At 43.4% G+C, this 24,774-nt stretch overlaps 1 protein-coding gene across 1 annotated transcript in view; it reads right to left on the bottom strand.

Annotated features, from left to right (window-relative positions):
- Positions 1-23,762, bottom strand: part of fam210b (family with sequence similarity 210 member B) — a 70,209-nt gene extending 46,447 nt beyond the window's left edge. Inside the window, exon 1 of the mRNA XM_063041497.1 lies at positions 23,401-23,762. Coding sequence (XP_062897567.1) covers positions 23,401-23,619 — 219 coding nt within the window. The 5' untranslated portion in view covers positions 23,620-23,762. The remainder of the gene's footprint in view (positions 1-23,400) is intronic.
- Between the last annotated feature and the right edge of the window lie 1,012 nt (positions 23,763-24,774).

The raw sequence follows: 24,774 nt of genomic DNA, 5'->3' as shown, positions 1-24,774 counted from the left end.
GTCTGACGAAGGGTCTCGGCCCGAAACGTCGACTGTACCTCTTCTTAGAGATGCTGCCTGGCCTGCTGCGTTCACCAGCAACTTTTATGTGTGTTGCTTGTAGAATAACAAATTTACTTCTATATAGTTTAACATGCTATTCTTACTTGACAGACAACCTTTAAGGACGTGTAACCTATACTTAAAATAAATAAGAACTTGTATGCTGGAACATGATCAAAAGAACCCTGTCCCTGAAAGCTTTACATCTGTTTTAGCAATCAGGTTGGAATGTAATATTGGTGAGGACAAAGAAACGAGGGTCGTTCATATGCTTAGTACGTATTCCACATGCTGCTCTCATATTGCTCAGCCCTCAAATATTCCCCTGCGTTGTCTGCCTCCAGCAAGTATTTGTCACCACACCCCATTCCTTTGCTTTCTGAACTGCCCTGTGCCAATTAGCATTTTCAAAGACTTCAGAACTAATAGTGCAGAACCTGTTATCAGACACTGTCTGGGTTCTTGTTTGCTTTTGTCTACGGCTTGAACATAACCTCATTGTGGACCAAAACAAAATTTGCTTGGTGCTTGTCTTTGGGGTGTAAATTCATGGCTTCACAAAAATGGGTGGATAGGGTAGTGAAGGCGGTGTTTGCTTACTTCACAGGCAGGACCAAGTACAAGAGTTGGCACATCGTGACATCGGTTAGTCACACTTTGAATATCGTGTGTGGTTCTAGTCGCCACACTATAGAAAGGAGAATATCGACTTACTAATAATAATCTTTATTTATACAACACCTATCATACATTAAGGTGCAGGCTCAAAGTGCTTTACATAGATTGCAAAAATAAATTAATATAATCATAAAAATACAAAACAAAATTAAAAATCATAAGTAAAGACAAACACTATTTTGAACAACCTGTGGCAGCACTTTAAAGATTGCAGAAGAGATTCACCAGGATGTACCATTTCTAGCCGCGCACCTTTGCAGAGGGGGGAAGGTCGGCACAGCAGTAGAGCTAACAGAGCTGCTGCCCCCACACCTCTGGAGGCTGGGCTCAATCCTGACCTCCGACACTGTCTGCGTGGAATTAGCACACTCTCCATGTGACCAGTTTCCTCCCATGTGCAAACTTATGCAGGCTGAAAGATTAATTGGCTTCTGTAAATTGTCTACTGTATGTAGGTGGATAACAAGGGAGCAAATGGAAATGTGCAGAGAATAAATTGGAATTTATATAGGATTCATGTAAATGTGGGTGGCGGGGTGGAGGTATGTCTCTACGAAAGGGAGTGTAAGATGCTGCTTCCCTCCGCCAGCCTGCAGGTCACCCTTTGGGCAAGGTGTAGCATCTGCTTGGCCTCCCCAATCAAGATCACATGAGACCATGGGAGCAGGATGGTCCTATGAGCATATCACAAGCAACACACACAAAGTGCTGGAGGAACTCAGCAGGCCAGGCAGCATCTCTGGAAAAGAGTAAACAGTCGATGTTTCGGGCTGAGACCCTTCATCAGGACTCTTTTCCATAGATGGTAGAGGCAGGTGCAATCACTGTTTTTAAAATCCATTTGGATGGGGACATAGATTACTCTTTTCCATAGATGCTGCCTGTCCTGCAGAGTTCCTCCAGCATTTTGTGTGTATTGTTTGGATTTCCAGTATCTGCAGATTTTCTCATGTTTGCATATCACAGGTCCTGGTTATGCGACTATTAGCGCCAGGCAGATTATCACTGAAGAGCAAACAACAGGAATTCTGCAGATGCTGGAAATTCAAGCAACATACATCAAAGTTGCTGGTGAACGCAGCAGGCCAAGCAGCATCTATAGGAAGAGGCGCAGTCAACGTTTCAGGCCGAGACCCTTCGTCAGGACTAACTGAAGGAAGAGTGAGTAAGGGATTTGAAAGCTGGAGGGGGAGGGGGAGATGCAAAATGATAGGAGAAGACAGGAGGGGGAGGGATAGAGCCGAGAGCTGGACAGGTGATGGGCAAAAGGGGATACGAGAGGATCATGGGACAGGAGGTCTGGGAAGAAAGACAAGGGGAAGGGGTGACCCAGAGGATGGGCAAGGGGTATATTCAGAGGGACAGAGGGAGAAAAAGGAGAGTGAGAGAAAGAATGTGTGCATAAAAATGAGTAACAGATGGGGTACGAGGGGGAGGTGGGGCCTTAGCGGAAGTTAGAGAAGTCGATGTTCATGCCATCAGGTTGGAGGCTACCCACACGGAATATAAGGTGTTGTTCCTCCAACCTGAGTGTGGCTTCATCTTTACAGTAGAGGAGGCCGTGGATAGACATGTCAGAATGGGAATGGGATGTGGAATTAAAATGTGTGGCCACTGGGAGATCCTGCTTTCTCTGGCGGGCAGAGCGTAGATGTTCAGCAAAGCGGTCTCCCAGTCTGCGTCGGGTCTCACCAATACATGAAAGGCCACGTCGGGAGCACCGGACGCAGTATATCACCCCAGTCGACTCACAGGTGAAGTGATGCCTCACCTGGAAGGACTGTTTGGGGCCCTGAATGGTGGTAAGGGAGGAAGTGCAAGGGCCTGCACTTCCTCCCTTACCACCATTCAGGGCCCCAAACAGTCCTTCCAGGTGAGGCATCACTTCACCTGTGAGTCGACTGGGGTGATATACTGCGTCCGGTGCTCCCGACGTGGCCTTTCATGTATTGGTGAGACCCGACGCAGACTGGGAGACCGCTTTGCTGAACATCTACGCTCTGCCCGCCAGAGAAAGCAGGATCTCCCAGTGGCCACACATTTTAATTCCACATCCCATTCCCATTCTGACATGTCTATCCACGGCCTCCTCTACTGTAAAGATGAAGCCACACTCAGGTTGGAGGAACAACACCTTATATTCCGTGTGGGTAGCCTCCAACCTGATGGCATGAACATCGACTTCTCTAACTTCCGCTAAGGCCCCACCTCCCCCTCGTACCCCATCTGTTACTCATTTTTATGCACACATTCTTTCTCTCACTCTCCTTTTTCTCCCTCTGTCCCTCTGAATATACCCCTTGCCCATCCTCTGGGTCACCCCTTCCCCTTGTCTTTCTTCCCAGACCTCCTGTCCCATGATCCTCTCGTATCCCCTTTTGCCCATCACCTGTCCAGCTCTCGGCTCTATCCCTCCCCCTCCTGTCTTCTCCTATCATTTTGCATCTCCCCCTCCCCCTCCAGCTTTCAAATCCCTTACTCACTCTTCCTTCAGTTAGTCCTGACGAAGGGTCTCGGCCTGAAACGTTGACTGCGCCTCTTCCTATAGATGCTGCTTGGCCTGCTGCGTTCACCAGCAACTTTGATGTATATCACTGAAGAGTATTGATAATGACTGGGGTCACCCATTTTGTAAAGACACTGCCTGGAAGAAGGCAATTGCATACCACGTCTGTAGAAAAACAGGCCAAGGATAATCATGGTCCTGGAAGGACCATGATCACCCACGTCATACGACACAGCACATAATGAACAAACTAATGTATATGGCTGTGGGCTCCGGGGGCCCCCCCAAGGGCCTTTTTTCCACACCGAGTGACTCTACATTTGGTTTTCCCTTTCCTTCACTCCACCCTCCCTGCTCTCTACATAACAACCACTCCACACACATACAAACAAACCTGTGCCATTATAAAGATTAAATACTTTTCTCCTAGATAAGTTAGAGGCAGGGACGTACAGATTTGAAACAGACTCATCAGTCTGACTTGTCCACTGTGACTAAGATTCCTATCTACATTAATCCCATTTTCCTGCATTTGCCCAATATCCCTCTGCTCTTTTTTTAAAAAAATCCAAATGGATTTTAAAGTAGTGGCTGCACCTACCTCTATCACCTCCTCTGGCAGCTTGTTCCATACACCCAGCACCCTCTTGCGGTGGACAAACTTAACCCTCAGATCTTCCATGAATCTTTCCATTCTTGCTTTAAAGCTGTCCTCTAGTTTTAGACTCTATTCACCTGTGACTCCACGTTCAACTTGGACCCCGAATTCCCCCTGTACATCAATGCTTCTAAAGTCCACATTGATTACTACACCTGTCCAGCCAATATTAGACAACTCAAAATGCATTACCTCCTACTAGTCTGGACTGAATTCCACCTGCCAGGACTCTGCCAACTTTCCAGCTGATCTACGTCCCTCTGGTCCTTCAGCAACAATCCTCCTCATTGGCATCCCCAACAATTGTGTCATCAGCAACTTAACTATACTACATAAACAAGAGAAATTCTGCAGTTGCTGGAATCCAAAGCAACACACACAAAATGCTGGAGGAACTCAGCAGGTCAGGCTTGACCTGAAACATCAATGGTTTATTCTGCTCCATAGATGCTGCCTGACCCACTGAGTTGCTCCAGCATTGTGTGATTCTCATTCAAGGTGTACAAGGCAAACAACAAAATGTCCCAACACCAATCAAGTGCAAAACAAATTGTTTAAATGACCTCAAACAACAGGAATTCTGCAGATGCTGGAAATTCAAGCAACACACATAAAAGTTGCTGTTCACCAGCAACTTTTATTGTGTTGTTTAAATGACCTGTTGCTTTCTAAATTTCTGTTTACTGGTTGCTTAAGGGTTTGGACTTTCTTCAGCCAGCTGGGAAGAACTGGTACCAGGAAGCTCAAACAAAAAGAACTTTTTCGGTTGTCCATCGAAATCCAATGATGACGTCCACTCCTTTAATGGTGAGATCTTTGATGACTATACAGTTCTATCCTGGACCCACAAGCTCTATTGCAGGTGGGACATGTATATGTGGTAGCGGTGGCAACCATGGGTACATTTCTCCTGGCTCTCTTTTGATGTCTTCTGGTTGTTCTTTCCATCTCCAGAATACGAACTCCGTCCCTACACAGCTGTTGCCAAGTGGTACAGTCAGCGGCAACATCCTCCATGTCCTCGGGTCTGATCTTGCACTTTCTTAAAGCATTCTTCGTCTGATCCTTATAGTGCTTCTTCGGCCTTCCAGCTGAGCGTCGACCATGATGTAGCTGGCCATATAACACTCTGCAGGGTAGCCAATGTTGGGGCATCCTTATCACGTGTCCCAGCCACTGCAGCTGACGCTGGGTGATCGTGGCTTCAATACTCCTGCAGATGGTCTTTACAAGTATTTCAGTGTGAGGCATCTGCTCACGCCAGGTAATTCCCAGGATGCGCTGGAGGCAGCTTATGTGGAAGTGTTCCAAGGACTTGATGTGACAGCTGTAGGTTACCCAAGCTTCACAGCTATAAAGGAGGGTGGTGACACAGACCGCTTGGTATACGGCGACCTTTGTGGAGGGACGAAGGCTCCCGTTCTGAAAGACTCTGCGCCGAAGTCTCCCAAAGGCAGCTGATGCCTGTTTAATGCGGCTCTGGATGTTGTTGTCAATGCCGCTATCCTCAAGAGAATGCTCCCCAGATATTTGAAAGATGGCACTACTGACAGCTTTTCATCACCAGCAGTGAAGGCGGGTAGAGTGGGTGAGACACTGGTATTCCATTGGCAAACCACTTCTGTCTTGGTGGTATTAACAGTCAGCCCCATCCTGCTGTACGCTCTCAGCGCCACAACATGGACAGTCTGAAGGTCCTCCAGACTATGGACCACAAGAGCACAGTCGTCTGCATACCACAGCTCCAAGACCCGCTCTCTATGGAGTTTGGTGGTTGCGCGGAGCCTCCTGATATCAAAGAGGTTGCCATCTAATCTGACGTCCACTGCCACACCGCTGCTGTCTTCAATTTCGTTTTGGAGAAGCTTGGTGACACACAAGAGGAAGATGTTAAAGAGCACTGGCGCTAGTACACACCCCTGAAAAAGAACACTGCCTCTTTCACAGGTGGGCAGAGCCATAGGAGAAAAGGTTTTGTTAAGCCTTATCACAACCTCAATCTTAAAAGACAGGCCAGCAGTTTTGGTTTTATTACGTGATACATAACCACATCACAACAACAACAAAAACTTTGATATTATGCAGCTATACTATACCTTCACCGCAGAAAGACAGCTGGATAGTGTAGCTTTTTATTTGTGTTTTTAAAAAAATTAAGTTTCCTACCTATGTATCTGATTTCCCTAAGTGGCTTCATTGTTTCTGCCCTTCACCGTTCCTAGTGACAGATTAACTTCTGTTACAAGATACATGATCGATGAGCTAATCAGGTATGTAACAGCCTCCCCCCATTCCATGCCCACACACATAAACCACCCCAGACATATATAACTGCCTTACAATTCTACACCCCCACAGAAATGTGTCATATATTTCCAAAGCCCACACATATTCTCCTCCTCAGTCTTGCCTCACCTTCTAAAGGGGAAGGCAAACGCCCCCCCCCGACACCAACCAGCACCTACCCACACAGATGAGTATAGAGGTTTAGCTGCGCCCACGATCCATCATAGAATCTGTTAGCAGCTCTGATCTCAGAGAAGCTGTCTTCCATACAAAGAACCCAGTAGTCTATTAGCTGCTGGGGTAAATTTTTAGGCATCCATGTTCTGAAACAGACTCATTTTTCCCCCTCTGGTTTTCCTTAGAGCATAGTACACTATAGTACAAAACAGGCCTTTTGGCCCACAATGTTGTGCCGACCTTTTAACCTATCTAAGATCAATCTAACCCATCCCTAATACATAGATCTTCACTCTTCTGCCATCCATATGCCCATCTAAGGATCTCTTGAATGTTCCTAATGTATCACCATCACTGACAGGGCATTCCACACACTCATCACTCTCTGACATCCTCCTTATACTTTCCTCCCAACACCTTCAAGTTATCTCAGCCATTTCCACCATGAGATAAAGTCTCTAGCTATCCACTCTGTCTATGCCTCTTATCATCCCGTACATCTCTATCAAGACCCCTCACAGGTACAACATTACCTCGCAGCTCTTGAACGCAATCCCCTGACTGATGAAGGCCAACACACTATACACCTCCTTAACCACCCTGTCAACCTTGAGGGATCTATGGATGTGAAACGCAAGATCTCTCTGTTCCTTCACACCACTAAGAATCCTGCCAGTAATCCCATATTCTGCCTTCAAATTCGACCTTCCAAAGTGAATCACTTCACAGTTCTTTGAGTTTAACTCCATCTGCCATTTCTTAGCCCTGCATCCCTCATTGTCCCATTGTAACTTATGAAAATACTATTGGAAACTCACCTACCTTCATGTTATCCTTGTGAATTAAACAGAGATTTTAATTCATCTTTGTGATACTAAAAATTCTAATTCTGGATCAAAGTTCTTAATCGCTCACATTTTCTATTGTTGCAAAAACAAATCCTTGATGATAGTTCAGTGCAACATATCTGCCTGCCTTCAGTAATTCAGTGACGTTCTCCCCTGAATCCATTTTTAATGTCACCTTTATTGACCTTCCTTGATGAACAAAGTGGTCACAACTGTATTTCTCTTAAGGATGGTAACATTCTCACAATCTACTTGATTTGAAATTTCAAGTTTTGGTATATGTTCCACACAATTATCTCTTTGATATACTAAAAACTTCTATCAATTAGCTGCAAGATCTAGGTCACTTCAAATTCTTCACTGTTTAAGGAGGAAAAGGAAGTAACTCCCTGCAACTGAAATTCCAATCCCCAGTTTTCACTTTTAGCACTGGTGACTTTTGATTAGCCATGTTGTCTTTAACCAACAGTTTCAGAGACATTTAACAAGGGTACAAACAGTAATTCTACTGTGAACAAGTACTTCATTTGTTCCATATGATTAATTACTCACGGAACTGATGATGCAGACTTAAATAAGGGCAGACAGATCAGAATGTTAAGATAATTAAAAATAAAAGATTAAGATAAAGGTAATTGTTTTCAATGGAAAACTCAATGGAAATATCTTAAATATAGAAATGTTCTTTCTTCTGAAGGTAGGCTTATTCAGTTAGGATGCCCTACATTGTACTGATTTAAGAAGCATAAAATCCTGGAAAATATTCAAAAATTCGTACATACTATGACTGACAGTATCAAATTATGCTTTTATAAATTGCACATTTAGATGGAGATGTAACAAAAGATTTTTACTCATGTATATGAAGGATGTAAGAAATAAAGTCAATTCAATTCAATCTTCCTTTTAAAATCCTACAGATTCCAATAGCATAATACAGAGAACCTGCACTAATTGCAGCCATTAGGCAAGCAGTTATAGCAATTACATTCAGACTGTTTTTAGAATCTCTTCTATACGTAGGACGAGCCACCCTCCAAGGTACAGCATGCCATACCTATCACTGCAAATAGATCCACTAAATCTTTGAGTATTGCAATGCCACTAATTTCAAGCTTATTCAATTAACATTCTCTGTTAGTCTCCAGAGTGACTCCCAAATAGATCTCTGCATTCAGCAGTGCTAATTCCATGCCTTTACCTCATCCAGGAGTAACTACGTGTGAAGACCATTTCCTTAGAAGCAAACAGTTCTATTCACTATAAATGGGCATTAAAATAAAAATCATGCACGATAAGCAATAATTTACTTTTCACTTTTTATCAAAGCCATGCCAAGATGCTATTCAGCAATTTATTCATATTCATTAAAATAGTCCACAAAGAGTTTTCTTTTCCTGAATATATTGGATGATGAAAGGAAGTTCAAGCTTCTGAGAACACATGAACCAAGTCCATTGAGATGAGGTTACTTCTAATGACCTTGCTTTCTCAAAAGAGGGCTTTAAATCCCAGTTTCAGAAATTGTAACTTGAACTAGGGTAATGTTTCTAAGGGAATGCTGCACTGTCAGAGGCAAGATCTGTCAGCTGAGACATTAGAGACCTGCCTTCCTCTCAGGAAGGTATAAAGGAGCCCATTGCACCATTCAATACAATCATTGACTGATCACATATCCCTCACTATAATCCCAATCTCAGCCCTAAATATTTTACCCCACATTCTACGACTACAATCCTTAGTTCCAGAACCTCAAGCTCCGTATGAACTTTGTGCATTTCATCTCCATTCACTCCTCTAACCCCAATTTCTGCTGAGATTGTTATCTCAGGAATCAATTTGCTGAAACTTGAATGCACTTTCCTCGAATGAAAGCACCTCTTTTTGAAGGTAAGGACACCAAAACTATACACGATTCTCAAATTGTGGCCTCATTTAGACTCTCTGTTATTGTAGTATTGAAAGATAAATTTGGGCTTAGGTTGTTATTTATGCCTCATCAAAATCAGCAATCAAATGACGCTTCTTCTCCCCACCTAAAATTTGCCTTGAAAAATTGGTATTTCTTTATTCACAAAACCCACCAATCTCTACACTGACAAGGGGAATTCTGCAGATGCTGGAAATTCAAGCAACACACATCAAAGTCTCTACACTGAAAGGGATTATGCATACAATTCACGTCAAACATTAACTCACACAGCAAACATTGTAAGTCATTAAAAGGCTACATCTTTACACAGATGAGGAAAGTAAAGAATAGCTAATAATATACATAAAAGATTTTAACCGCCTATGTCAACTTGCCAAACTTAATTGAGAGGAGAATGATAAATTACTTCCACGTCAGCCATGATAGCTTCGTCACTAAGCACAGTTTCCTTCAAATTACCAATGCAACACACTTTCACACCAAGCAATCACTGAGCAGGTCCCTAAATTGTCAGCGGTGGAATCAACCAACATAAATCACCCAAACTACTCTTGGCCCATTTTGATAAAGCTTAATTTTTAAACCATCTTGTTGTAACTTGTTTTGTGGTATGAAACAGGTGTAGCCAATCTCACTTTGAGCCCTTGATAATAATAACTCCACTGAAATAAAATGCATGGTTACTTTTAAAAGGGGCACTAGAAATACAAAATAACAGACTACATTTTTGAAAAATATTCAATGTAATTCCCTAGGCAGGTGAGAGGTGGTGTTTATAAGGACATTACAGAACCAGGAAGTGCCCTCTCACTGTAAAACAAAAGCAGTTTGTACAGTTCTGGCCCTATTCATCATAGAATATTTATGCTAAGATACCCGGTTGACTGTCAGCACCTGGCTAATCATCACAATGGCTGTGACATGATATTTTTGAAATTCCTGCTTGTTACAGTACCCGATTTGATTTTTTGCCATTAACAGCTCTGGGGTATTCTATGTTACTATAGGCTGCTTATTAGTGCCAATTATGATTGCTCTTACAAAACTAGTTTTGGTATTTGTATCACCAAACTTTCTTGAAGTACTGGTTTACAAGGCTAATTGTTCATGAGAAGAATTCATTGTTGGTATTACAGTATGTGATTATCAGCACGTTTTTTTTTCTGTTCTCTGATTCCATACTGTTCCTGCACATTTTTCTTTACAGTCTGCAGTGTGTATCAAGTTTATGGCCCTTAACAGGAGCAATTACATCCTTACATTTCAAAAACTATACAGAAGAATAGCTTCTTCAGTTACTGCCATCTTTATTGGGATCCACTGTTGGTATCAATCAGTTAGTAATATAAAAGAATTTTTTTTTGTCCCCCACATGTTTCCAGGGCATCTAATCATAGGACAATGAAGAGGAATTCATCCACACTGCTCATTAACCTAACGGTAATTCTAACTCTATTATTCGGACAGCCAAGTGTGAAAGGCCTGACTTCAGCTTGCCAGATCTCTTAGTCCAACAAAGCCTTGAATGTTATGACAAGCTTTTCTTGACTGACTAATTATTGTGCTGCATTGTAATAAAAAATGGGCTTCATAAAACAGAATGCTTACAGTGAACTACCGTGAACTGCTGATATTCTTCCTTTGTTCCACCACTATTCATATACATCCTGTGCTGCTATCAACTTTTTTTCTGTACATTAGACTTATAAATTAGATAGGAAATGGAATGCATCTGATATTAAATTTCATAACCCAGTTCCATTAAAAATGACTATACGTTATTAAGTGCCAGAAAACAATTTATAATCTGAACTTTAACGTCTTGAACTCCAGTCATTAAGCGTGCCAGTGCAGAATTTTACCATGATAGATTGGTCTAGGCTGTGTAGGGAAATGCATATAAGGAAAATCTGAGGACATCATTATATCATGCTGAAACACTGTGGTGACCTTCCATCATATATAGAATAAGAAGGGCAACACAGCAGTGCAGTGATGCTGCCTCACAGCGCCGGTGACCAGGACAAAAAAAATTGCTGGAAGTATTCATCTTGTCAAGCAGCATCTATGGAAGGAAATAAACAGTCGATGTTTCAGGCACAGACTTTTCATCAAGACTCATGAAACAACAACTGGTTATTTTCTTCTATAGATGTTGCCTGACCTGCTGAGTTCCTCCAGCATTTTGTGTGCGCTGTTGAAGGTTTCCAGCATCTGCAGAATCCCCTGCGTCTCTAATGACCAGGGCTCAAGTCATGATCTTCAGTGCTCATTCCCCCTGTGACCACAGGGGTTTTTCCCCAGGTACTCCGGTCCTTTCACATCCCAAAGATGTGCGGGCTGGTTGGTTAGCTGGGCATTGTAAATTGCCCCTGCTGTGTAGGTGACTGCTAAAACATGTTGGAAGTTGATGTGAACGGGGAGAGAATTGGTCAGGACAAAGGACTTTTATATTTGTCCAGTATGACTCCCAAGGTAATAATATAAATAATCAGTTCATCAGTGCTGATGATTACGAGCCAATGATAACTGTCTTTGGCACTACATTCTGATCTTATGAGCCTAAACGTTTAGCCAGCAGGTATGGATAATGAACTTCATTGTCTCATTTTACATCAAACATGTCAAAATTCTACGAAAAAGAATGCAGGAACCTCCGCATATGGGAACGTGACATTGTATGGGTAGCCAAGCAAACACAGTTTCCTGATAAACTGTTTGCTCAATCACCCATAAACACAGCTGCAAGAAGCTAAAGGAAGATGTCACGCAAGGAAAATATATTCATGAGAAAAGCAGCCCCTGAAAGTACCACCAACAATGACGACAATCAGACTTAGTGCTTCATGATGAAACAAGTGAAGTGTGATCCTTTTGCTATCCAATGAAGCCACGGTTTCCTATCCAAACATCTTAGCTATGGCAGCTTCAAGATTAGAACTACTACTTCCTTTAATTATGATTTCCTAGCACTGCAGATACTACACAATTCCCCGCTGGTAATAGATCTGTGTTGGCATAAATATGATCTTTAATTATAATTCAGACAATTATCTTAAAATGGGTTAACACATTTGTTATGATGATGGACAAGGTTAAGTCATATTGAACATATAAGCACAGCAACTGCACTGTCATCAATTGCAAACTGTAGTAACATATCGCAAACTACACACAAACCCAGATTCTCTGTTTACAGATGAGTACTCCCAAATGCTGTGTCACAAACTGCTCTTTGCCAGAATCCAAAGCAGGCTCATTCTCAAACTTATTCCATGACGTTTTGTACAGGGTCCCAGTGGTATCGAATCAGGTCATACACAACAGCAAGGAGATTTCCTTGCCAAACGTACAAGAACTCATCTAGCATCTTTTTCTCCCCCATTTTCACTACACAGCCACAGTTTTTGTTCACAAACTGGTCATTTTGTCTTAAATCCCAAGTTAATACTTTTTAGGCATTCCCATGGATCTATCATCATTCAATCAAATTTAAGAACAATCGAGGTTATGAAAGCTGTTGTACAACCCAAGTTTGGACACATTTGCAGAAATACATTTCAACTGACATCGTGATTATTTCCCACCCAAAGCTAATGTTCTCTCCTACGCTGCTCCCTTAAAAAGAATGCTTGCATTTATTTAGCAACATTCATGTCCTCAGGCTTCCAAACAATTTGCAGAATACAGAACAAGGACAAGTTTAATTGTCATTCAACTGTACATTACTAATAAAGCCAAATGAAAAAGCGTTCCTACACAGCACAGCACAGGCCCTTCGGCACCTGCATTGTGCCAAGCCTTCATTCTACTCCAAGGTCAATCTAACCCTCACAAAATTTTGGAGGAACTCAACAGGCCAGGCAACATCTATGAAAAAGACTAAACAGTCAATGTTTCAGGTGGCGACCTTTCTTCAGGAATGGAAAGGAAGAGAAGGCAGAGTAAGAAGGTTGGGGGCGGGGCAGGGGGGGAGGAGTGGAAGAAGCACAAGGTGGCAGATGATAGCTGAAACCAGGAGAGCGGGTGTAAGGAGTTGGGAAGTTGATTGGTGAAAGAGATAAAGGGCTGGAGGAGGGGGGATCTGACAGGAGAGGATAGAAGACCATGGAAGAAAGAGAGGGGGAAGGAGCACCAGAGGGAGGTGATGGGCAGGGAATGAGGCAAGGTGAGAGAGGGAAACAGGAATGGGCAATGGTGAAGGAGAGGTGGGGGGGGGTGCTATTACTGAAAGTTCGATAAATCAATGTTCTTGCCATTAAGTTAGAGGGTACCCAGAATATAAGGTGTTGCCTCATCACGGTAGTAGAAGAGGCCATGGACTGACTTGTTGGAATGGGAGTAGGAAGTGAAATTGAAATGGGTGCCTACAGGGAGATCCCACTTTTTCTGCTGGATGCTGTATAGGTGCTCTACGAAGTGGTCTCCCAATCTACGTCATATTTCACTGATATACAGAAGGCCACACAGGGAGCAGTGGATATAGGAGATGATCCCAACAGCCTCAGAGGTGAAGTATCTCCTCACCTGGAAGGACTGCTTGGGGTCCTGAATTGTAGTGAGGGAGGAGGTGTAGGAGCAGGTATGGCACGTGATCCGCTTGCAAGGGTAAGCACCAGGAGGGAGGTCAGTGGGGAGGGGCAAATGAACAAGGGAGTCACATAGGGAGTGACCCCTATGAAAAGCAGAACGTGGGGGTAGGAAAGTTGTGTTCTTGGTGGTAGGTGAGGACAACCCTATCCCTGGTGTGGCAGAGGAGGATATTTATGTGACTCTTAAATAGGCACATGGATGAAAGAAAAATGGAGGGCCTTGTGAGAGGAAAGGTTCACAGCTGCAAGCGTGAAATGGAAGAGATGCCGGTGAGGGCAGAATTGATTGTGGAAGGAAAGAAGCCCTTTTCTTTGAAGAAAGGCATCTCATTGGTTTTGGAATGGAAAGCCTCATCCTGAGAGCAAAAGCAGCGGAGAAGGAGGAACTGACAAATGGGGATGGCATTTTTACAAGTGACAGAGTGGGAAGAGGTATAGTACAGGTAGTTGTGAGAGTCAGTGGATTACACACACACAAAATGATGGAGGAGCTCAGCAGGCCAGGCGGCACCTATGGAAAAACGTACAGTCATCGTCTCGGGCTGAGACCCTTCAGCAGTACGTTCTCCATAGGTGCCGCCTGGCCTGCTGAGCTCCTCCAGCATTTTGTGCGTGCAATCCACTGACTCTCACAACTACCTGGACTATACTTCTTCCCACTCTGTCACTTGTAAAAATGCCATCTATCTCCAGAGAGGGAGACAGTCTATCTACTGATATTCCTCTCTTTTCTCAATCGCAGTGTCAGGTTTGCTCCCCCCACTTTCTGCATGGATCACTCTCTTCGCAACTCCCTTGTCCACTGTCCCACCCCACTGATCTCCCTCCTGGTACTGAACCTGGCAAGCAGAACACCTCCTCCCTCATTACCATTCAGGGCCCCAAAGAGTCCTTCCAGGTGAGGCGACACTTCACCTCCGAGTCTGTTGGGCTCATATACTGTGTCCGGTGCTCCCTGTGAGGCCTTCTGTATTTCGGTGAGACCCGAAGTAGATTAGGAGACTGCGTCATCAAGCACCTGTGCTTCATCCGCCAGAAGCTGGATCTTCCTGTAGCTATCCATTTCAATTCCACTTCCCAGTCCCATTCTGACATAACAGTCTGTGGCCTCCTCTACTGCTGCAAAGAGGCCACACTCAGGTTGGAGGATCCATACCTCGTATTCCGTCTGGATAGCCTCCAACCTGATGACATGAGCATCAATTTATCAAACTTCCAGTAACAGCCCCCACTCTGCCTCTCCTTCACCATTCCCCATTCCTATTTCCCTCTCTCACTTTACCACATTCCCTGCCCATCACCTCCCTCTGGCGCTCTTCCCCTTTCCCTTTCTTCCATGGTCATCCACCCTCTCCTATCAGATTCCCTCCAGTCCAACCCTTTCTCTCTTTCACCAGTCAACTTCCAGCTCTTTACTTCACCCCTCCCCCTCACCCAGCTTCACCTTCCATCTGCCACCTTGTACTTCTTCCTTCCCTCCCCCCCACCTTCTCACTCTGACTTCACCTCTTCCTTTTCAGACCTGAAGAAGAGTCTTAGCCCCAAAAGTCTACTGTTTATTCATTTCCTTATATGCTGCATGACCTGCTGAGTTCCTCCAGCATTTTGTGTGTGTTGTCTTGGATCTACAAGATGTGATCCTTTCCTCTCACAGAGCCCTCCATTTTCCTTTCATCCATGTGCCTATTTAAGAGTTACATAAATGTCCTTAATGTACCTACCTCTGCCGCCACCCTGGCAGCCTGTTCCATGCACCTACCACTCAGTGTAAAAAGCCTACCTCTGACCTCCCCTTATACTTTCCTCCAAAACTTAAAAGTTCTGCAATTTCATATTAGCCACTTATACCCTGGGGGAAAATCTCTAGCAGTTCACTCTCTGAGCCTTTTATCATCTTGTACCCCTCTATCAAGTCACCTCTCATTCTCCTCCTCTCCAAAGAGAGAAGCCCTAGCTCGCTCAACCTATCGTCATAGGACATGCTCTGTAATCCGGGCAGCACCCTGGCAAATCTTCTCTGCGCTCTCTAAAGCATCCGCATCCTTCCTACAATGAGCCGAGCAAAACTGAACTCAATACTCTTAAGTGAGGTCTAACCAAAATTTTACAGAGCTGCAATATTACTTTGCAACTCTTGCATTCAACACCCCCTACCTCCCCCTCCCTGACAAATGATGGCCAACAAACTGTACTCGTTATCAACCCTAACAAATTGTGCAGTAACTTTGAGGGATCTCTGAACATGTGCCCCAAATTCCCCGTTCTTCCACACTGCTGAGAATCCTGCCACAGCAGACGACGAACCTCGACCTTCAATATCGAGGCGGGCAGTCATAGGAGAAGATGAGCTGCCTGCCCTAATGGAAACAGACGATGACGAGATGACCTCTCAGTGTCCCACCACCCCAACACCCAGGCCGCGGACAGATACTGTACCGATTCGCGGAGAATGCAGCAGTGGCTGGGAGGCACACAGCACATCTTTAAGAAAAAAGCCGAAATAAACATGCTAATTAATTAGGTGCCGCCCGACACATAATTGTCGACCTAGATCAGAGACGACGCAATCGGAAATCGGCACTGATCTGGGCCGATAATTACGTGTCGGTGGCACCTAATTAATTAGCATGCTTGTTTCGGCTTTTTTCTTAAAGATGTGCTGTGTGCCTCCCGGCTACCACTGCACCCTGCATGCTTCGCGGCAATGTATCGCTCGGCGGCCTGGAGGATGGGGGCCACTGCACCACCCAACCTGCGATGATTCAGTCTAACACACCATCAGTGTGCTCGGCGCTGAACCAATTCCGGTAAGTGATACTACACTGTACATATATTATTTCTACTTTATATAGGCTGTGTATTTTTACGTGTTATTTGGTATGATTTGGCAGCTTCATAGCTTAAAGGTTACTGGAGAGCACTTGCGCCGTGTTTTTGCCAACAGCGCTTGCATGAGATTTTCTGCTGACGGCGCTTGCGTGAGATTTTCGGTACGGAGAACAGTGCAGTAATGATTGTGGAAAAGTATTTCTACTTTATATAGGCTAGGTATTTATCATATCATTCCTGCTTTTACAATATGTTATTGTTGTTTTAGGTTTTGTGTGTTATTTGGCATGATTTGGTTGGTTATTTTTGGGTCTGCGGACGCTCACAAAATTTTCCCATATAAATAAATGGTAATTTCTTCTTCGCTTTACGACATTTCGGCTTACGAACCGTTTCATAGGAACGCTCTACCTTCGGATGGTGGGGGAAACCTGTACACCACATCCACTGCTCTGCCTTCATCAATATGATTTCTTGTTCCTCAAACAGTTAATCAGGCTCTTGAGGCATGACCTCGTGATACCATGTTGACTATCCCTCATAACACCATTTTTGTGCCCTTGAATCCTCTAATACCCACTGATCTACACATTTTGTATGCAATCAATAACTGAACCTCTAGTACCCAGTGAGTAGCAAATTCATTGCCTTGTGAATGAAGCTATTCCTTAAATGGGCCACTTCATGTCATGAAGTTGTTCATTCACTTTTAAACCACCCGGCAAAGGAAACATTGTCCTTGTATCTACCCTATAAAGCCTTATCAGAATTTTGTTTAACCTTTCAATGAAGTCAGCTCTCATTCTTCTCAACACTATACAATAGGAGATCAAGATGACTCAATCTCCCCACACATGCTGTCTCAGAAACACGTGTGCTGAACCCTTGCTCACTCTCTCTATACCCTTTTGAAATTTAGTTAAATTAACATACGAAACACAAAAATCTGGTTTTGTGTGCAATAAAAACCCCTTGACCAATGTGATAACCCGCCCACCCCACACATAATCTGTAATCTTATTTTATGTCAAATTGGTTGAGAGATGAAAACAGACCAAATTCTTTAGAAAGATGCTGCAGAATTTCTGTGGATTTGTGATCTTATCTACGACTGGTTGCAAATAAAGAAGTAGAATTGTTGCAATTCTCACATAGCTAAGAATGAATCAGTTGGACAGTTCATACCAATCTCCATCCTCAATGTAGGCCTTTTATGATTCAACTATACCCAGTTTCTGTGTTTACTCAAGGGTAAACATCGTACCTATACCCAACTACTCCAGCTACATCATGCAAGAAATAGATTTTCATGGCAATTCAATCTTCACAGCAACGTGTGCACACATTTCTTTCTGACATCAGAACACTTCCATTTATATTGTTCATTTCACAGCCTCAGGATGTCCAAAAGCACTTTATAGCTAAGCAAGTCCCAGTTCCATCCACCAAGTTACAGTTTTAATGCAGCATAACAGACAATTTGCATCTAACAAGCACTAACATAAAAAATTACGTCACCAACCCATTGCAGTTTCCAACTCATAGTCAAGAGACCCAATAAATCTCACAGAGCACCCCATTTCTCTGAGGATAGGATCATAGGATCTACCCACATATCAGATGTAGAATTTAATGTTTAATCCAAAAGCCCAGTGTACCAGCCCAGTTATGTTTTTGGTCCTTATCACCTTTGACTCTGGCAAAAGTGGAGCACCCAAATAGTGGCTGACATCCTGCGAAACTGCTTTATTATCAAGCACCAATGGCAACTCTCACTATAGAAAAGAAACTTATGAAACAAGGGCACTTTTCCACTGTGGGGGGGAGGTGGAATCAGCATAGAAGAATAAAGACTCCTGACTAGCTTTCTTATCTCAAAGTGACCACATACTGAGCTACATCAAGATATACAGGCATAACAAACTCAATGCAAATCAAGCATATCACTCCAGCTATAAAGAAAAAAGGGAACTTCACAACGACAGCATTGAAACAGAAGTGCCTATGTAAGGAAATATTAACTTTAAATGGAGCATTTCACAAAATAATTACACACATTCTGATATAATTGCCTGCTTTTGAGTCATTTCATTTAAGATATTTATCTGTTGCGTTCACCAGCAACTTTTATGTGTGTTGCGTGTAAGATATTTATTTGACATCTCTATAAATGCTCTATTAAAAAAAAGTCAGGTTTAGCTGAATACAGCAAGACACAACTTTTCTCATGGAAGAACATTCACTACACATTAGTCAGCACTCTGTTTATCAAATAGTTTAGTATTTGATGTAGTGTGGAATGCTACATTGGTAGTGGGAGTTACATACTATAATAAAACAGCGACCAAACATAACCTGCCAGCTAACTCGTTTTCTGCATCGGTGCATGAGAAGCCCCTCATTCCGGAACAAATGTCCCACTCTGTCTTACTGTGTTTTTGCTTCAGCCATCATAAATACACAAAGCTACTCCTGAGTCGGTGACAGAATGTGGGAAAAATGCCTGTATGTGAATAGATTGATTCATCATTATATTTATTTAGCAATACAGCACAGGGTAGTCTCTTCTGGCCCTTCGAGACACACCGTCCAGCAACCCCAATTAACCCTAACCTAAATACGGGACAATTAATCTACCTAGTATGTGTTTGGACTGTGGGAGGAAACCAGATGACCCAGAGAAAATCCATGTGATCCAAGGTGAGGACATGCAGAGACTTTACAGAACAGCGCTGGAATTGAACTTCGAAATGCAGAGCAGCCGAGTTGTAATAGCATTGTGCTAACTGCTACACTACCGTGGTGCCCAAAACATAAGAGATTCTGCAGATACAGACACCCACAGATGCTGCCTGACTTGCCGAGCTCCTCCAGCATCAGAGTCCAAAGGTTTGGAAAAAAAAAAGTTTGCAATTTTGCTATGCTTCTATCCTAGGTAGGGTACATCATTGTCAAAAGAATAGCAGAGCTACCTTACTCAATGCAGCCATCATTTGAGAAATATGTCATGTTGTTTGTCCTGCCATGATCCACTGCCTAAGCATGTACTGTACTGAGATATCAGGTCAGGACAAGATCAGATCAGGGCAGCACAGTGACACAGCAGTTAAGAATTGCTGCCTCACGGTTTCAGAGACTGGATTCAATCCTGACCTCTGGTACTACATGGAGCTTGCTGACAGATTAATTGGCCACTGTAAATAGGCCCTTGTGTGTAGGAGAAAGGTAAAACTGAAGGAAGTTGATGAAATACGGAGAGGAAAAAAAGAACATTACTGTAGGATTATAAACACAACAGATTCTGCACATGGTGGAAATCCAGAGTACACACACTAATTTCTGAATGAGCTCAGTAGGTCAGTCAGCATCTATGGAGGGCAATACATTCTCAAAGTATTGGGCCAAGACCCTTCATCAGGACTGGAAAGGAAGAGGGAAGAAGCCAGAATAGAAAGGTTGGGTAAGGAAAGTAGCAAAACCTGGAAGTAGATAGGTGAGATCAGGTAAAGGGGAGGGTGATTAAGTGAGAAGCTGAAAGGGTAAAGGGCTGAAGAAGCAGCAATCTGATAAGAGAGGAGAATGAACCATGGGACAAAGGTAAGGAGGGTCACTAGAGGGAGGCGATGGGCAGGTGAGGAGAAAAGGGGTAAAAGGGGAGCTGGAGTGGGGAATGGAAAAAAAGTGGAGGAGGAGAAATTTCAGGAAGTTAGAGAAATCAATGGAAGCTACCTACGTAGAATATGAGGTGTTGCTCTACTAACTTGAGAGTGGTCTCATCATAGCAATAGAAGAGGCTATAAACCGACATGTCAGAATGGGAATGGGAAGTATAATTAAAATGGGTGGCCACCAGGAAATCCCGCTTGTTATGGCAGACAGAGCGAAGATGCTCAAAGTGGTTCCCCAATCTACATCGGGCATCACCAATACTGTGGGATCAGTATTAGCATTCTATGATTGCAGTCTGTATTAGGAGCTATGACCAAATGGTGACCTGAAGTCAGGATTCAAATTTTCACTCTGCCCTAGCCCTAACAGACACTAAACTCAGCGACAGCAATCCCATAGTACAAGGCATGAAGGGCTGCAGGGTGTGATCCTTGCTTCCACTTTGCTGATGCTTACATCCTGTACTTAGCCTCCAGTGTCTTGCAGGCATCTCTTTTAAAGGACCTAGTTCATCCTGAACTGTAGCCGGTTTCAACTTGGAGTACTCTGCTCTGATTTACCAAGATGCAGCACACCACAGTTGACTAACTGTTTCTGTTTGAGACCCATCCCCTGACCATAATTTTCATGTGACAAGGGAAATCAATTTCATGGGTCACAAGTTTCACATAGAACTACCAGCCCTTGGTTAAATAATTTCATTCAGAATTATCAATGCAAAGACTTGGAAAATCTGGGACAGCAAAAATAAATGAGCAAGTTATATAAACAGGAGCAAAAGGCCATCAGTGTTTTCAGCAGAAGAGAAAAATCATAATCAGATTCAGGTTTAGTATCACTGACATATATCATAAAATATGTTGTTTTGTGGCAGCAGTACATTGCAATATATAATAAAAAAGCTATAAATTGCAATAAATAAATATACTATATAAATTAAATAAGTAGTGCAAAAAGAGAGGAAAGAGTAGTGAGGTAGTGTTCATGGGTTCATTGTCCGTTCAGGAATCTGGGCAGAGGGCAAGAGGCTGCTGCTGACATGTGAGTGTCTCTCCTCGGGCTCCTGTACCTCCTCTTTGATGATAGCAAAGAGAAGAGGTATGTCTTGGTGATGGAGACCTTAATGATGGATGCCATCTTTTTGAGGCATTGCCTTTTGAAGGTGTCCTCAATGCTGGAGAAGCTAGTGCCCATGATGGAGCTGGCTGAGTTATTTTCTGATCCTGGTGTGGTGGCCCTTCCATATCTGGTAGCGACGCGACCAGTTAGAATGCTCTCCACAGTACATCTGTAGAAATTTGCCAATGCCTTTAGTGACATACTCCTAATGAAATACACCAACCGTTGTGCCTTCTTTGTAACTGCTTCAATACCTTGGGCCCAAGATAGATCTTCAGAGATGCTGACACACAGGAACATGAAACTGCTCACTGTTGATCCCTCAATGAGGACTGTGGTGTGTGTTCCTTCAACTTCCCCTTCCTGAAGTCCACAATCAATTCTGTGGTCTTACTATTGAGAGCTATGTTGTTGTTACTACACCACTCAAACAGCTGATCCTCCTTGTCACCATCTGAAATTCTGCCAACAATAGTTGTGTCATAGACAAATTTATAGATGGCATTTGGGCTGTCCCTAGACACACAGTTGTGGGTGTAGAGAGAGTAGAGCAGTGGGCAAAGTATGCATTCTTGAGGTGCACCAGTGTTGACTGTCAGTGATGTTATTTCCGATCTGTAGTTTTCTGGTGAGGAAGTCAAAGGTCCAGTTGCAGAGAGGAACAGAGGCCCAGGTTTTGGAGCTTTTTGTACAGAACTGAAGAATTGAACGCTGAACTGTAATCAGTAAATGGCAGCCTTACCTAAGTATTACTATTGTCCAGGTGATCCAAGGCCCGTGCACCGCCAGTGAGATTGATCTGCTGTAGACCTATTGTGGCAATAGGTCTATGAACTCATTGTGTTATTTTGTCACCGGAGCACAAATTTTCCTTTTCGTAATAACGTGACACAAATTAGTAACTTTCACAGGCCAAATTAAAGAGTTTTATGAATTGCTTATTATCAGATGAAGAAAAAGCAATGACTCTGTCAAGAATGAATCATACTGTTTTGAGAAAACTAAGTAGTTATGTGCTTTAATTCCTTTAATAATCGTTGTGCTGTCACCTCGCTCATTTTTACCCAGGGACAAGGAACACGTCACATCTGCCAACCTTCAGTAATGAATCTATTACCATCTTGTTCGGTGTATTCCTTTCTTACTGTATTATCTGTAAACTCTCGGATCTTAAATGAGTTTCAGATAACTTCTGTGCCAAAGCAGTATATTTCACAAAAGTATATTTCATTAAGTAAAAAGTTCCCCATAATCAGACGGTGGTTGAGAAGAAAATACTCGTCAGGTTTCTGCTATGATTTTCATAAATAGATGGACTATAGACTATATAGTCAGTTACAGCTGATACTTATTTCAGAAGACCTGAAAACATCTGAAATTCTAGATACTAAACTACAGTATATACAAATTCCATACCCAAACATTTTATGACGTGCAGTGCTACTGTTTTTCAATGCGATGCAAACAATGTCTGGGTATTAGTTGGTAAAAGTTTGGTTCTATTTTGAAACAATGAGGCACAGTGAACTAAACCACACCTTAATTTACAAACAAGCACTCCTCTCAGCTCACCTCCCTATTCCGCTTTCCTTCAGGCTTCGTAACTGACAGACTGTGGACGGACCTGAGGGGTGTCCAGAGACATCCGTGCGCCTCTTTCAAATCGCTAGGAACATATAACTCACTATTTCCCTGCTGATCTTGGACGAGCTAATGCGCAGCATTTTACAACTAATAAATACCACACCAAGAACTCAGCCGGACTATTTTCATATGTTCCTTTTTGCCTTTTGTTGCTTTAATACTATTTTTAAAGCAGCCAAAAGACAAGCTCGAAGCAAACCGAAAATTGTTGGAAGCACATGTCTGACTGCAACTCAAAAGATCAATCCCGCCGCGTTTACAAAATAAAAATAACAAACTTCCCACCCGAGGGTTCTCACACGTTAAGCAGTGTTTGACACCCTTCGCTATGTTTAGTGGCCAGCAGACCACTGCCTAGAACACAGACAGTGGAGTTGTGATAGCGAGAGCTTTGCAAGGATTATGACCGCTTTTCTCACCGTGCACAGTCCTCTCAATGCACCGAAGCGAGCTTCCGACCATCTGTCCGTGACTGCATAGCCCGGTGTCAGGGTGCGGGCTCGCCGGCTGTTGTGATCCCCTCTGGCGGTGCAAGCTCCTTCCCTGACAGCTGCGCCGACTGCCCAGGAGCGGGCTCCTCTCCCCAAACACTTAAACATCAGGGTCTGCCTGGACTGCAGGAGAAAGTGTGGGGGCATTGTATCTGCTGCCCTGTTAAGTATTCCTTCTGCCCAGCCCCTTTCCTCGATGTGGACACAATAAGTCCCGTTCCCAGGGAAGGATTCGGACACCACCGCTCTCTCTGTGCACTGCCACCACTCCGCGTGATTCAGCTGTTGTCAGTTTCACACCAGCCCCGCCTCCGCCTCTTCCTCCCACCCACAAAGCAATTGGCAACCAGCTGCACCATTGGCCGGGATCTCTGCTGATTGACGTGGGCACGTTTCATGGCAAACTCCCGATCAAGGCACCGACGGAGTCGGTAACAAAAGTACAAGTTAACCGGGGCATTTACATTCCGTACACCGGGTCTGCATTAACTGCTTATTTACTCTTAAAATGTACTTTGTGGGCCCCGAACAGTATGTGTTTTCGACTGCAAGCTGCAGTATTTACACAACAGCAAGGGATTTACCTTAGAAATAAAGGACAATTGATCGCGTCATGGCACAGATTAAAGTGCAACGAAGCTTTCATGCTGGAAGAATCTTTAGCAAAGGTCACGAACCCCACTGCACTGACATAATAGTCTCAGCCATATTTTTCTCGACTCGGATCTGTCACTCTACTTTCCTGCATGTTAACAGCAGAGGTAAATTCAATCCAGTTACTGCAATTAGGTCATTGGTGGGAGTTGCAACATTAATCCGGTTTATTGAACAGAAATAATACGGCTTCTAGTTCACCAAAACACCATGCAGGAATCTGAAGAAAAGTGTCAGACTGCAAGCCAAACTAGCGCATAATCAAAAGAACAGCCGTGATCCCGTCCCCCTGTAATCTTCAGAGACGTGTACAATCTAAGCAGTAGACATTTATCATCGGTACTATCCCCATTCATTCCTCCAAATACATAGGCAAATTGGGCAATCAATGTCAGTGTCCTCCCTCGGGTCAATGCGTTCAGCTTCAAGGTCTGGTCTCGCTCACTGGCTTCAATGTGCCCAGGTAAACCAATCACCCACTTACTATCTAACTACATGAATGGGTACTTCACACTGAGCTGCAATACTGCAAAAGATTTCCATCGGACAAACGAAACATAACAAGGTTGTCCTCAAAGCCTCCTTGGAAAATATGCATTATCGCTGACCGACTCAACAGGATTCTGGCCTGACCATTCAAATTGTTAG

This window comes from Mobula hypostoma, chromosome 2, assembly GCF_963921235.1.
Source record: "Mobula hypostoma chromosome 2, sMobHyp1.1, whole genome shotgun sequence".
NCBI lineage: Eukaryota > Metazoa > Chordata > Chondrichthyes > Myliobatiformes > Myliobatidae > Mobula > Mobula hypostoma.
Note: the sequence above shows the minus strand (reverse complement) of the source record. Positions and strands in the feature narration are given on the sequence as shown.